The 14,395-nt window shown below is 49.7% G+C and overlaps 1 protein-coding gene across 1 annotated transcript; it reads left to right on the top strand.

Moving 5' to 3' along the window:
- The first annotated feature begins 3,501 nt into the window (after positions 1-3,501).
- On the top strand, positions 3,502-11,540 carry EEF2 (eukaryotic translation elongation factor 2). The gene is made up of 14 exons (XM_007437936.4): positions 3,502-3,716; positions 3,851-4,032; positions 4,210-4,421; positions 4,976-5,154; positions 5,496-5,601; positions 6,344-6,457; positions 6,983-7,121; positions 7,215-7,410; positions 7,870-8,128; positions 8,394-8,501; positions 8,984-9,337; positions 10,031-10,213; positions 10,303-10,435; positions 11,291-11,540. The coding sequence occupies exons 1-14, from the start codon at positions 3,535-3,537 to the stop codon at positions 11,482-11,484; spliced, it is 2,541 nt and encodes an 846-aa protein (XP_007437998.2). The 5' UTR covers positions 3,502-3,534; the 3' UTR covers positions 11,485-11,540.
- The last annotated feature ends 2,855 nt before the right edge of the window (positions 11,541-14,395 follow it).

Here is a 14,395-nt window from a genome sequence, read left to right as displayed (position 1 = left end):
TTTTTTTTTTTTAAAAAAAAAATTCAATTAACAATCTGTGGTAAGCTGTTATGAGCTCAGCAGGAGTTGGCACACACACTTAATTCATAATAGTAATGTGGTGTGTCTGCCGCATCCTGAATCCCAGATGTCCTCCTTTAAATGCGGTAGAGCCACTGCAGGGCAGGAAATGATCTCGTTGCACCTGCAGATGGCAGCGTCCCAGCCTGATTATAACTGGGTCTACCGTGTTGTGAGAATCTGAGCTGGTGGTGTAACCTAGTGAGGAAGTGAGGCGTCTGCAAGGAAACCACTAAGCTCAGAGAGCACCAAGAGCTCCACGGTTCAACCCTTGGTTACAGATGCTCTGCTCTGTTCGAATTTAACCTGCCCGGCGCTGAGCTTAGGGCTGCCTGAGTCCTGGGCCTGGTCCAGCTTCGGGACTTTTACACTAATCTTTCAGTCCTGATGCAGCCCGTGGTTCAAAACAAGATGTTTGCATCTATCCCGAACGGTGATGGCTGAAAGGATGGGAGCTGGGCGGGGGGCGTTGAAGGAGACGGTGGCTTCTGTCTTGGGATTTATTCAAGGCAACGTTATTAAACTTGGCCACTTCAAGGTGGGTGGGCTGGGGGATTCTGGGAGTCGAAGTCTGCCCATCTCAAAGTGGCCAAGTTTGAAAAACACTGATTTAAAATTAATAAACTGAATTTGTTTTCTGGGAGGGCTCCTATAGGTGGGTTGGCAAATTTTTAAAATATCCGCGTGTAATAATATATTCGGAACGACACGAAATAGCATCAGAGGCATACTGTGCGCGGGCACCGCTTTTTCCCTTCAATTTCAAACGCACGGCTGCCCACTCGGGCGTCAGCCACGTGGTTGAAACACCCGCAGACGCTTCCGGGTTAATTGGATTTTTAGAAAGGGGGAAGAAACTGCGCAGGCGTAAGGGCCAAGCGCCTCCTCCGCCCTTCCTTCCTTCCTTTCCCGCCTTCGGACCATAGAGACTTTGGGATGATGCGCGTGCGCTCCGGGTTCCTCGTTTGGCCCCGCCTCCTCCCCTTGCGCCCCCGCCCACTCCGGCGTCTCCAGATAAAAGGCGGCTCGTTGACGTCAGCGTCCTCTTCCGCCCGCTCGGCCCCTGCCAACGAGACAGGGCAGCCCGAGCCGCCGCCATTGTTGCCGGTCTTTTTTTTTCCTTCTTTTCCCACCGCCCCTGCGGAGAATCCGACCCCATCCGCCAACATGGTGAGCCATCCGAGGCCGGGAGCGGTTTGGGGGGAAGCCGGGGGTCGAGGGAGGCGCTGGATATGGCCGGGTTTGGAACGAAGGGGTAGGCCCCGGGTTGGAGGCCTGCGGGGCGGGAGGAGGAAGGCCGGCGCCTGGAAGAGCCGCGGCCTGGAAGAGCCCCGGCGGGGGGAGCCGGGCCCTCCAGCGCAGGAGAACACCCGGGACGGAGGGACCTTGTGAACGTGCGCGTGTGCCAACCTGGCGGCTCTCGAGCTACGTGGACCGGAGCTACCATCATCCCCAGTAGAGGCTGTGGATCCTATGGCGACTCCTCCAGATGGTCCCCCTTCCCCAGTTTGGTGCTCCTCCGGGGGCGCTGGGCTGCGCTTCCCCGTGGCTGGGCATGACGGGAGTTGTAGTCCAGCGCCTCTGGAGAGCCGCCGGTCAGAAACGCGCCTGGATGCCGGTGAAGCATCTTGAGACCTGGGGGATCCCAAAAATGTCCTTTCGTGTGTATGTTCCGGGGGGGCGGTGGTGAATAATAGACGGGCCGAGTCTTCATTTTCCGTTGCTTTGAAGCAGGGAGGAGGCTTTCTGCGATTTGCCCCCCTCCCGGACGGTCTGGATTTCTTGAAAAGGTTTCCCCTTGGCGCGTTTTCTTTGCCCGCTTGCGTTCTTTTATTTCTGCGCCGGGGGTGGCTGTAATCAAAGCCTGACCTCATTCTGCGATGACTCACTTGATTTTTTTCCCCTCCTCCACCGAGTCGAGGCAGAGAGAGGGGTGATGTAACTGGTCTTCCTAGGCTCCTGAAGAGCGCGGGGTCCCTGACACCTTTGTTGGAGGGGTGAAAAACTTTGGGGGTTAATGAGGGGGTGGCTGGTGTCCTTGGGTGCTGGCAGATTCGGTTCCTGTGGTTTTTGTTCAGCTATTTTTTTTTTTGTAGTTTCTTTTCTATCCAGACACAAGCGTGGTTCACACGGATCTCTCTGGGTGGTTAATAGTTAGTTGCTGGTTCAGCCTGTGAGCTGGAGGGCTAAAATACTTGCTGGAAGGTTAATTCAAGATGTCTGCTGGGGCAGAGGGACAGGAAGTGAAGTGATGTGGCAAAACAAATGGGTGGCCAGGAAGAATTTGGGCGAACTCCAGGGTGCTCCCTTTGCCAAAGGGAGGGGCTGCGTTAACGGAGTAAGGTTGTGTTCCCCCCCATCTTGTGTAACCTTGCCGTATTTGGTGTGAAGTGACGGGGAGGTGACAGGGAGACACTGAGAGCGTGACACACCTGTACTGCGGGCCCCGCGCCGGTTACCTGCTGCTTTTGGGTGCCGTTTAAAGGGCTGGTGTAAACTTAGAAAACACTTTATGGCTTGGCTCCAGTTTCCTACAGGGCTGTGTCTCCCCACTGGAACGTTGTTGAGGTCACATCAGGATAAGCAGCTGGTTTTTCCCATTTCCATGGGTCAAGGGGCTGATGCTGAGAGGCATTGTTTTTTGGGGGGGAATCAGCCCCCTGGGATGGCCTCCCACTTGAGATCTGTTAACTCCTTTCATGCCACCTTTGGAGGAAGATGAAGACAGACAGACCTCCTCCGGAGGGCGTTTGGGTTGTGATGCCAGGTTGTTTCACCGTATGTGCTTTGGGATTTATTTGGTTGCTCTTTTTAATGTATTTTGTCTTACTTGTAAGGTGCCAGGACTCAGGTTAGATTGTGACAGGGTGAAAATCTAAGAAATCCATTGTTCTGACAACTTGCAATTCAGCGTAATGCGCTGCCAGTCCAAAAAAGTCTGGAAGTGTAATGAGAGATGCTGTTGGCACATTGCCTTCCAAGGCTTTTTTTTTTTTTTTTGCTATCCTTGCATGCTTTCTGGGATCGTGTCATCGTGTTTCTGTGCCGCTGCTCTGAAGCATTTCTGACCAACCCAAGCTGTTTGCCTCTCCAGCTCAGGGCTTTCTGCCCTGCTGTCAATGGTGCTCCTCCTTGCTTCTGCCCTTCTGACTTCTATTCATATGTAACCACCTGGAGTCGTTCAACGAGATGGGCAGTGACAAATTCGATAAATAAATAAATAAATATTGTAGCCTTTTAGGCTGTGTGAATGGTCAGTGGAGTTGGCCTTAATCACAGGGCCTGGGACCATGTTAGGTAGGTGAACAGTGTAAATAATGGCCACTGCCTCTCCAAGTGAGAATAGGACTTTGGTGGCCTCTCCATCTCCTTTCAGAAGGAAACTGGTGACCTGGCAGCTTGTTTGTCCAAAACAGTCATCTTTCTCCTCCTGCTTTCCAGGTGAACTTCACAGTAGACCAGATCCGGGCCATCATGGACAAGAAGGCCAATATCCGGAACATGTCAGTGATTGCCCACGTGGATCATGGGAAGTCCACTCTGACTGACTCGCTGGTGTGTAAAGCTGGGATTATAGCCTCAGCCCGTGCCGGTGAGACCCGGTTCACTGACACAAGGAAAGACGAACAGGAGAGGTGCATCACCATCAAGTCTACGTAAGTCCTTTCGTGATTCTTACTTGGCTGGGAGAGGGAGCTAACACTCTTGCTTTTATTCCAAGAGGCAGCCCAATGTATAAGTGTGGGTGGATGAACGATGGACCATTTAACCTTCATGCATCTCCCTCCAGGGCCATTTCCCTCTTCTACGAGCTTTCAGAGAACGACTTGGCCTTCATCAAGCAAAGCAAAGATGGATGTGGGTTCCTGATCAATCTAATCGATTCCCCTGGCCATGTGGATTTTTCTTCAGAAGTTACAGCTGCCCTGCGTGTCACCGACGGTGCCTTGGTCGTTGTGGATTGTGTTTCTGGTGAGAAGCTGGCTTGCTTTCCCCCCTCGAGATCCTGAGCGCTGCTGGTGGTGTGTCCAGCAGGCAGTACTGTGGCTGTAGAGGTGTCTCTGTTCCCTGAATGACTCTGCCAGAGCTGCTGGAAGCGGCAACGCCTGTGGGCTACAAGCTGAGGTTCCTCCTCTTCTCCCTCTCCAGGGGTGTGTGTCCAGACAGAGACTGTTCTGCGCCAGGCTATCGCTGAGAGGATCAAGCCGGTCCTGATGATGAACAAGATGGACCGCGCTCTGCTGGAGCTGCAGCTGCAGCCCGAGGAGTTGTACCAGACCTTCCAGCGCATTGTGGAGAACGTCAATGTTATCATCTCCACCTACGGGGAAGGCGAGAGCGGCCCTATGGGCAATATCATGGTACGGGGGACAAAGGGGCAGCAGTGGTCTGCTCGTTTAGGGAAAGATGAATAACTTGTTGGTTTCAAAAGGCAGTGTGGGCTCCCCCCCCCCCCCCCCGATGGGTGCTATTTATTAGATAGCTGGTCAAAGGGATGTTTGGCTTTGTGCATCTTTATGCAAACCTGTGGGGAGTTTTAGCCCAATATGTCTGAAGGGTGTCAGGGTAGAAACGTTAGAAGATACCCCTGTCCGTTTATTTCGAACAAGGAACTTCTGTTTTGCTGAACTTAGGCTTGGCCTCTTCTTTCTGTTCATGGGTGAAGCCGTTTGCCAGTGAAGAGGCACAGAGGGCAATGTAACGGCTCAGTGCAATTGGAAAAGGAGAATGGAAACAGAGCTCACGAGCTAAGACCCCATAGACTTTGGTGGTTCAGAAAGCTCCATGTGGAACATGGGTACATAGTCTGTAAATGCCTTTCCTCTTGGAGAACAGCAAGGGCATCATGGCCTTGTAGGGTACGCACTGCAGCCTCAGGAGGACCAAAATCAGTTGCGTGTCCTTGCCCTCCTAGATCGATCCAGTCCTTGGCACTGTTGGGTTTGGTTCTGGCTTGCACGGCTGGGCCTTCACACTGAAGCAGTTTGCTGAGATGTACGTGGCCAAGTTTGCAGCCAAAGGTGAAGGGCAGCTGAACCCCGCTGAACGTGCCAAAAAGGTGGAGGACATGATGAAGAAGCTCTGGGGCGACAGGTGCGTAACTTGGGTTCTGAGAATCGGGATTTCCACGTAACGTGGCCAGAAGACCACTAATTGCTTTGCTGGCCAGCCAGCTGCACTTGTGTGGGAGGAAAGAGCACACATTGGACCTCAAGGCTTTCTTGGCGTGTTGAGCTGGGGGAGGGGAGGTACCTCATAACTGTAAAGATGCCTGAATTGAAAATGAAAAATACACCATTGGAAAACATTGTATTCGTTGTTACTGAGAAATTATGAGTTTAACCAAAGAGTGGTAAAAAGAATCTTTGGGGAGCTGACTTAAGTAGGGGAGTCACAAAACTGAAGCTTGTGTATCTTTCTCTCCTTTCCCACAGATACTTTGACCCAGCGACTGGTAAGTTCAGCAAATCTGCCAGCAGCCCAGATGGAAAGAAACTGCCAAGGACTTTCTGCCAGCTGATTCTAGACCCCATCTTCAAGGTAGAGCCACTCAGTTTTCTTGCCCCGAACCCCCAAAATATACCCACTAAGATGCTTTAGGTGCAACAGTCTGTGCATGATGATGGAAAAAAAATTTCTTCACTTTGACCTGACATCTTATGCTTGAAGAAATTTTGAAAGCTCTGACACAAAGTGGAATGAACCCACAGAGTTGCCTGGGGAATCTCCCTGGGCTGAATTAGCCCGTTGGGCTCCAAGGCGGGCGGGAGGTGCTTGCAGTTCTCCATTCAAAATTTTATTTAAGTTTAATTCAATTTAAGCACTGCCTGGCTGCAAACAGTTGTGTGGTGCTCTAGTTCCTTTGATCCAAAGGTTTTCTTGTCTTTCGTGTGTATAGCTAGCTGGGCCTTCTCCAGTCGGCTGCCATCTGAGTATGGTGGACTACGACTCCCATTACTTCTGCCAGAGACTCCACTTGGGTTGGCTGAGGGCATTGGGTTTGGTAGTACCTCTGGGGGAGCATCTGATTTGAGAACTTGAGTTAGAGCAGTGTTTCTCAAGCTCGGCAACTTGAAGATGTGCAGACTTCAACTCCCAGAATTCCCCAGCCAGCATGCTGGCTGGGGAATTCTGGGACTTGAAGTCCGCACATCTTCAAGTTGCCGAGCTTGAGAAACACTGAGTTAGAGGAAGGTGAACTGCCAGCTGAGGTCCCTAGCTTGTTTACTCAATGTCCCCACCTGCAAACTTACCTTTCTGTGGCATGGTCTCATTTTCAAAGGTGTTTGATGCAATCATGAACTTCAAGAAGGAGGAAACAGCCAAACTGATTGAGAAACTGGACATTAAGCTGGACAGTGAGGACAAGGGCAAGGAAGGCAAGCCTCTGCTGAAGGTGAGGCTAACGGGCACCTTGTGCCAAAGTGTGGCTTTGGGGGGGGAGGGAGATTTTCCCCTGCTGCGGTTGGTGTGAAAGGAAGCACACTCGTCACAATCCGCCAGTTCTGCCAAACTGCTAGGATTGGCCATGTTTTGAAAGAAAACGCATAGGGATCCCAGCGTGATTTTATGAGATGAATAGGGCACGGAGGTTGGGGCGTGCCACCCTTTCTCCTCTCCCTTTTCTGAAAGAAGGATGCACGGTTCCTCCCCTGTGCTGCAACCGTGTTCCTCCACGGTCTCTGCAACTCCCAGTGCTGCGCATCCCACCAGACCAAAAATATGTGCCTTGACTTGGGCATGAACTGCCTAAAACCTGTTGTTTTGTACGTAACCTGCTCGGCATAGTTGAAAGCTTCTAAAGGCTGCCTGGATTGCTTTGAGGATCCCCTGCAGAGAGGGGCCTGCCCCCCCCCGACTGAGGCGGCTGGACCTCGCGGCTTTTTCCGCTAGGGACTCACACCTCTTATTCCCCTGGCAGGCTGTGATGAGGCGCTGGCTCCCTGCTGGAGATGCCTTGCTGCAGATGATCACCATCCACCTGCCTTCTCCGGTCACTGCTCAGAAATACCGCTGTGAACTGCTCTATGAAGGGCCCCCTGATGATGAGGCTGCCATGGGTAGGTAGTCCTGCTCCAGTCCTCTCCCCCCACTCCCTCCCCCGGAGGAGCTGTCCACAGGAGCATGAGCGTCTTCTCTCTCCCCTTCTCCAGGCATTAAGAATTGTGACCCGAAGGGTCCTCTGATGATGTATATCTCCAAGATGGTACCAACCTCTGACAAGGGTCGTTTCTATGCCTTTGGCCGGGTGTTCTCTGGGGTTGTGTCCACTGGCCTCAAGTGCAGAATCATGGGACCAAACTACACGCCAGGCAAGAAGGAAGATCTCTACCTAAAGCCGATCCAGAGGTCAGACTTGGGGTCGTGTGGTGGTGGGGAGAAGTGTCCTATATTTCTCTTTTCCCTGCTTCTCCATGAAATCTGCATATTTGGAGGTCAGGAGAAATTGCTGATGCTTGGGAACACACAGGTGTCCAGACCTCAGATGGCTCAGAAAGTATTTGAGATGATCTTTGATGAGCCACCTCACCAAGATAATGCCTCCTCCACCATTAAGGGTCTTTCTCCTCCCAAAGCAGCAGGAAACCAGTTTTACATTGTAAATATGGAACTGGTCAGTATTTAGAAGCAAGGAGGAAACTGTCATTTTAGAAAACCCCAACTTCTGACATCTTCCACCAGAAACTGCTGGTCGCTAGCTCTTCCCAGCAGTGGCCAGTGGCGACAGGATAACATTCCAGTGAGCTCCTTTCCCCAGCACCTGGGGTGTGGCTCACACACGGCTCCTCTGTGATTCTCTCCATCCAGAACCATTCTCATGATGGGCCGCTACGTGGAACCCATTGAAGATGTGCCTTGTGGAAATATTGTGGGGCTGGTTGGCGTTGACCAGTTCCTGGTCAAGACAGGCACCATCACCACCTTTGAGCACGCCCACAACATGCGCGTCATGAAGTTCAGCGTCAGCCCCGTCGTGCGTGTTGCTGTGGAAGCCAAGAACCCAGCGGATCTGCCCAAGCTGGTTGAGGGCCTGAAGAGGTTGGCCAAGTCTGACCCCATGGTGCAGGTGAGTTGGGCTGATCAGCTGGAGCAGAGGCTGCAAGATCTTGTCAGTGTTTGCACACTGGAAACAAGGGAGTTTGCTAAATTATTTCCAAAGGCCGTTCTTTTAAGGGTGAAGGGAATGAAAAAATGTTTTCGGTAATTGGAGACTGAGGTAGCCTTAGGATGCAGGAAGGAACTCCAGTCCAGCAGGATGGATCCCTCTTCCTGGCCTAGTTTGGTGAGGGTGGGGCGTGTCTCAATTTTGTGCCTACTTTCTCTGGTTGTAGTGTATCATTGAGGAGTCTGGAGAGCACATCATAGCTGGAGCTGGAGAACTGCATTTGGAAATCTGCCTGAAGGATCTAGAGGAGGACCATGCCTGCATTCCCATTAAGGTAGCCATTTGCACCACATCTCTTTACTTATTTGTTAAATTGGTTTATACAGCTGCCCATCTTGTGAATGCAACTCTGGGTGACTTAACGCATTAAAACAATTTTAAAAAATATTGGCAAAGAATGAAAACCAGAAATCGCTCAATGGGCCATCTCATATCCAGGTCTTTAGCACTTTACGAAAGGCCAGCAGGGTTGGAGCCAATCTGATCTTGGGGCTGTGGTGTTCCAGAGTCGGGAGCTGGGACCAAAGGCACACGTCCAAGGTCCCATAAGATGGCATTCTTCAACTGAAGGGACCCAGAGTGTGTCTCTCCTGTTGGACCTAGAGGGGCAGGTAGAACTGGGGAAAAGGTTCAGCAAATCACACAACCCGGTTCCTCTTTAGTATATATAACTTGGCATTTGTTGCCTGCTGGGTGTTGCGAATGAGGTACCCCTTTCAAAATGTCTGTTCCCTAATGTTTGATTGCTCTTGGCAGAAATCTGACCCAGTCGTGTCTTACCGAGAGACTGTTAGTGAGGAGTCGGGAGTGTTGTGCCTTTCTAAGTCGCCCAACAAACACAACCGCCTGTACATGAAAGCCCGCCCCTTCCCGGATGGCCTGGCTGAAGACATTGACAAGGGCGATGTCTCGGCCCGCCAGGAGCTGAAGCAGCGGGCCCGTTACCTGGCTGAGAAGTACGAGTGGGACGTGGCTGAAGCCCGCAAGATCTGGTGCTTTGGCCCAGACGGTACCGGTCCCAACATCCTGACAGATATCACCAAGGGGGTGCAGTACCTCAACGAGATCAAGGACAGCGTGGTGGCTGGCTTCCAGTGGGCCACTAAAGAGGTGAGTCTGGCCCTTGTGGCCAAGCCGTGAGAGGAGTCCAGTGGTTTTCGTTTACAGTGTTCCATGAACCCAACCTCCTGCTGCCAACTCAAGAAATTGCAATAGACCGTGGTGGAGTTTAGCACGTGAACTCAAGGCTTCAAAGCTCTGAGCATTTAGGCTTTTGGAACAACAGACAGGTCCCAAGTCTCATTCTTTGTGACATTGTTGGCACTTTTCTGCCATTTTGAGATAAGTACAGCAACTAGTTTAAGCCTTAAAAGAGCTGAATCGGTCAATTGGAAAGATTGATCCTGATATAGCAGGCTTAAAAAGACAGTCCTGCTTGTGTTTCCTGGAAAGATGCTTCTGGGCAGGGCTGAGAAAGTTGCGGTAACATCTGCTTATCAGAAAGCAGGGTCCGCATGGAGCTTTAGTTGAGGTTTGCCCTTGTGGGCATCTCCTTCCAGTAACGTGGCTTCCACGCAACTCCTTGTTGCAGTAAGTGCAATGGATTCCCCTCTAAACCAAGGCTCCCTTAGAAGAGATGAAAGATGAGAGGGAGGCTCTCTCTTAATGGGCTCATTGAGAACTAAGATAAACACGTCCAGCTTCTGAGATTTTGTCCCAAAACGCTTTTTTCCTTGCTGAAAATATGTCAGAACCTTGCTGTCTCGATTGTGAGTCTTGGCACCCCTCTTCTGCTCTCTTCAGGGGGCCCTCTGCGAGGAGAACCTGCGAGGAGTCCGCTTCGATGTGCATGATGTCACCCTGCATGCCGACGCCATCCACCGCGGGGGCGGCCAAATCATCCCCACGGCCCGGCGGTGCCTCTATGCCTGCGTGCTGACGGCTCAGCCCCGCCTCATGGAGCCCATCTATCTGGTGGAGATCCAGGTGGGTGTGGAGGGAGGAGGCCTGCCGAGTTAAAAACTGTCCAGAGGTTTCTCCCCAGTCTTACCAGATGCCTGTTTGCTTTCTCCCAGTGCCCCGAACAAGTAGTGGGTGGCATTTATGGTGTGCTGAACAGGAAACGGGGTCACGTCTTTGAAGAGTCCCAGGTGGCCGGAACCCCCATGTTCGTGGTAAAGGCCTACCTGCCTGTGAATGAATCTTTCGGTAAGTGTGCACCTTTTCCACTCGGTTCAGAAGTAGCCCCCGCTCCTAAACTAGCGTGCTTCAGGTAGGGGCAAATATTGTGCATTAAATAACTGGACTGATGCTTGAAAGAGATGCGCTTGGTGGTGTAATGACAGGCAAAAAGAAAATATCCATTCCCAGATAAGTCATGGCAGACGAGGGCTTCCTTCTGAAAACGTAGTTGGAGGAAGGAATTCTTGGTCCAGTTCAAAAACAAAAGGAGCCAGAAGGAGACTGGTTGTAGCGGGTGAGAGGAACCAGCTCGAAGCAAGGACTTTTTCAGATTTTCAGATTAGCTTGATTTTCCCAGGAAGACTTGACTCCAGTCTTGGCATCCTTAAAAATAATTTGTGGAAACAAGTTGAGATCTTTAATAGAACAACCTGCTTTCCTTGAATGAGATGCTGAAGTGGTTTGTGTTGATGGAGCAGATGCAAAATTAAGGTTTCATGGGGCAGTAGTGTAAGATCAGCTTTCTTGGACTCCTTTGAATATGCAAGGCAGTTCCTGATTGCTCTGGTTAAACAATGTAGATTTTCACTTTTTAGCACGTTAAGTGCATGGGGAGGATTTAAATAAATGTTTTTCAAACTTTTAAGATGAGTGGACTTCAGCTCAGCCAGCATGCTGGCTGGAGAATTCTGGGAGATTGAAGTCCACACATCGTAAAAGTTGCCAAGTTTGAAAAACAGATTTCAATAATCCGCGGTTTTGTCCCAGCCCTACCCATTCTGTGAGTTGGAAACCACCAAACTTCGCCCTTGGCCTGAAACCCCCCCAACACTTGTATGGCATGAAAGCAAGCAAGAATTCACCATGTCTTTCTGCTCTTAGGTTTCACAGCTGATTTGAGATCCAACACGGGGGGTCAAGCTTTTCCGCAGTGTGTGTTTGACCACTGGCAGATTCTCCCCGGGGACCCCTTCGACAACGCCAGCCGGCCTGCTCAAGTGGTCAACGAGACGCGGAAACGCAAAGGGCTGAAAGAGGGCATTCCCGCGCTAGATAACTTCCTGGATAAATTGTAAACCAAACAAATGAAATATACAACACCAGATCTAAAAGAATAAATTTTAAAAATTGCTGTTGTGGGACTCAAAATGAAATTTAACTAGTGTAACATCATTGGTGATAGAAGTGCTTGTGGCTGGGGACAGTGGCTCTTTGTCCTCTGAAATCATGAGAAAAGGGTCCTGCACCTGCTTTGAGCCCAAAGGTGTTTCTTTTTACATACAAGCCAGAGGGCCGTCTTGGCCGTTGTAACTTGAGAAATATGTTTCCATTTAACGCACCAGAAACATGGCTCATCTCCATATTTATTTGACGTGAGGAGGCAAGTGAGAAAAATAACCAGGTTTTCCTTCCTTGATGGAATTGTAAGCAACTTTTGGAAAGGAAGAGGGGATGTGGGGGGCACACGTGAAATTAATTCCCTTCTCTTAAAAGGTTGGACGAGACACGGAAGGATGATCCAAGTGATTATCGCGGAATTGGGAGGGGGAGGCTTTCTAGCTGGATAGCCTCTTCGCTAATAGGTATCATTGTGCAAATCAATGTATTAGAACCACTGGAATAATAAATATAAGATGTTTGATCAGGCTTCCTGTTTATGTTGAACGTCTCTAGTGCTGCGATATTTCAGCTAGGCAAGGGGGTACAAAAATAAGCACTGTATATGCGTATTATCTGGGGCTCCCATCAGCACTGTAGCCTCTTTCGATTTTTTATTTATTTATATTTCAAATTCGTCACTGCCCATCTCACTGCAGAGCGACTCTGGGCGGGTCTGTTACTGTTCTGCTCGCTCTGAGCTCAGCCTGAGTTTAGTATTTTTATAAGTAGCCGGTACTAAAAGGCTTAAATACTGAAGGAACGTTTTGTTTAGATTTAGCAGCATATACCCACTAGGAAATAAAAACCTGGTATCACCACTGAAACGTTTCCAAGTTGCTAGCTGTCCATGGTCTGTATGAGAAGGCAGCTTTAATTTGACATATCCATATACTTCATGCTAATTCCAGTTGCATTGACCTCCTGGCTCTATTCAAGAGATTAAGGATTGTATCTGGGTTGTGTGAAGAAGAGACCCAGTAAAAGTACTATGGAAGCCATAATGTGATTGGGTTGGTCTTGACCTGTCATTATGGTATGTTAAAGCAGTTTATGGCTTTCCATGTATGTGAATACCGTCAACCATGGTTAATTTAGTGATCTTCACTTAGGTAAGCCTTGCCTTAGTGCAGGAAACACGTTTGTTTCCAGTACGAAAATACCAAACAGTAAAGAAACCCAATGAGCTCTTTTGCTCATTAAGGTACAAGTCTTTTGCAAACATCTGCAGGCTTGCTGTCAGCTCCATGGTTTTGCAATGCAATGAACACAGTTGAGAGATTTTGACCCTTCAGTTATTAGACTGATTGATGATTATGTGCCATCAAGTCGGTGTTTACTTTTAGCGACCTTCAAGCTTTCCAAGGGTGTGCCCATTGCCATTGTAATCAAGCCCATCCGCCTTGATGCTGGCCCTCTTTCCTTCCCTCTCTCCCAGCATGGTAGATATTGGACTGAGGAGACCGTTCGCCTCACCCTCGGACATGAAAGCCCTTCGATAATTTGGGGCCAACTAGTCTCTTGGTCTGGCTCAGGGCTGTGGAGGTAAAATGAGTGTCCAGATTGAAGTCCCTGTTCGAGAGAGAATATTGCTGGGCGAGTCTACCTCAACCCAGCCTGTTCCAGCAGCTTCTTAAAGCAAAAGCACCCCCATCTAAGGCCTCTTGAGTGAGGGGCCATAAATGGAGCAAAGAAAAAGACACAAATCTCAAGGGTAGGGAAATAGCCCATATGTCAATAGACATATTGTCCACCCTGTTCAACCTCCTGGGCTCAAGCGTCACAAAATGTGTGTGTAGAAGGACCTCCATATTTGTACGACCCTTGCAAGGCTAGTGTCATCCACCTGTAGCAGATTGGACTGAGTTTGGGATAAACCAATGGGCCACTGTGGCAAAGTTAAGACTGGAATAAAGAGAAGTGTGCAAAATATCCAGTGGGTGCGCGGAACATTTGGGAGTGGCTTAAGGCCGTACATGGAATGAAACTTGTTCTTGCACATCAGTAGTTTAGGGGAGAACTGGGGAGGCAAAAAAGCTAAGGACATCGGCCTGGGTGGGGGAGGGGCGGGTTGCATTTGCTTCTGCCAAACTGGTGAACTTCATGAATGATGGTTCAAGGTTCACAAAACACTTGGTTCCTTGGGACAAGGTTTTAAGAAAGCCACAGTCAGGTGACCACATAAGTCCAAACCAGCAGAATGTGAAAGTAATGGAATGAAACGAGCACTGGGTGGGTGTTGAGGAGGAGATGGGTGGTTCTGGTTGGGGACTAGAGTAAGGTAAGGAGCTCATCCTCTTGTTCCAACAAGCTTTTCAAAGCTTGTGCCCACTGGATCGGTTAGACATGACGTGGAAGCGTGCCTGGAGCAACAGCAGATCCCCTTTCACTGAGTTTCAGCTAGTGGTTGGATGGCCGCCTAAGGGAGAAGGTTTTCTGGAATACTGCGCTGATCACAAGTTGGGCTAGAAGACCTCTAAGGTACTTCAGACTCATTCTGTAATTTTATGATGCTATCTTTTCTGGCTTGTGCACACAGCAAAAATAAAGGTGATCAAACCAGCCCAGTTTCTAAACACATACCAGAGTTTTCATTTGGCTGGATGACCATCTGCTTGAATTGCTAATATCAGGTTTTCTGTTTCATAATGAGGTCAAAATTAATTAACTTTTGAGGTTCCTCCTTGTTCTGCAATTTTGTATTGGGTTGGCCACTGTGAGAAGCAAAAGAACGGACGTTGATAATCCAGCAGGGCTCTAATGAAGCAGCTGCAGAGAAATAATTATAGCTAAACGAATTAAATAGATCTGTGATCAAAGGCAGTTCTA

The sequence above is a fragment of the Python bivittatus genome, unplaced genomic scaffold (assembly GCF_059951505.1).
Source record: "Python bivittatus isolate LINGU-HERP-01145 unplaced genomic scaffold, Pbiv_v1 ctg000580_np1212, whole genome shotgun sequence".
NCBI lineage: Eukaryota > Metazoa > Chordata > Lepidosauria > Squamata > Pythonidae > Python > Python bivittatus.
Note: the sequence above shows the minus strand (reverse complement) of the source record. Positions and strands in the feature narration are given on the sequence as shown.

Bases quoted from the DNA above. Each gene is read 5' to 3' on its own strand.
- EEF2 (XM_007437936.4), top strand. From the start codon at position 3,535: ATGGACAAGAAGGCCAATATCCGGAACATGTCAGTGATTGCCCACGTG. The intron at 8,129-8,393 runs GTGAGTTGGGCT...CTCTGGTTGTAG, and splicing joins AGTCTGACCCCATGGTGCAG to TGTATCATTGAGGAGTCTGG. The intron at 9,338-10,030 runs GTGAGTCTGGCC...TGCTCTCTTCAG, and splicing joins TCCAGTGGGCCACTAAAGAG to GGGGCCCTCTGCGAGGAGAA.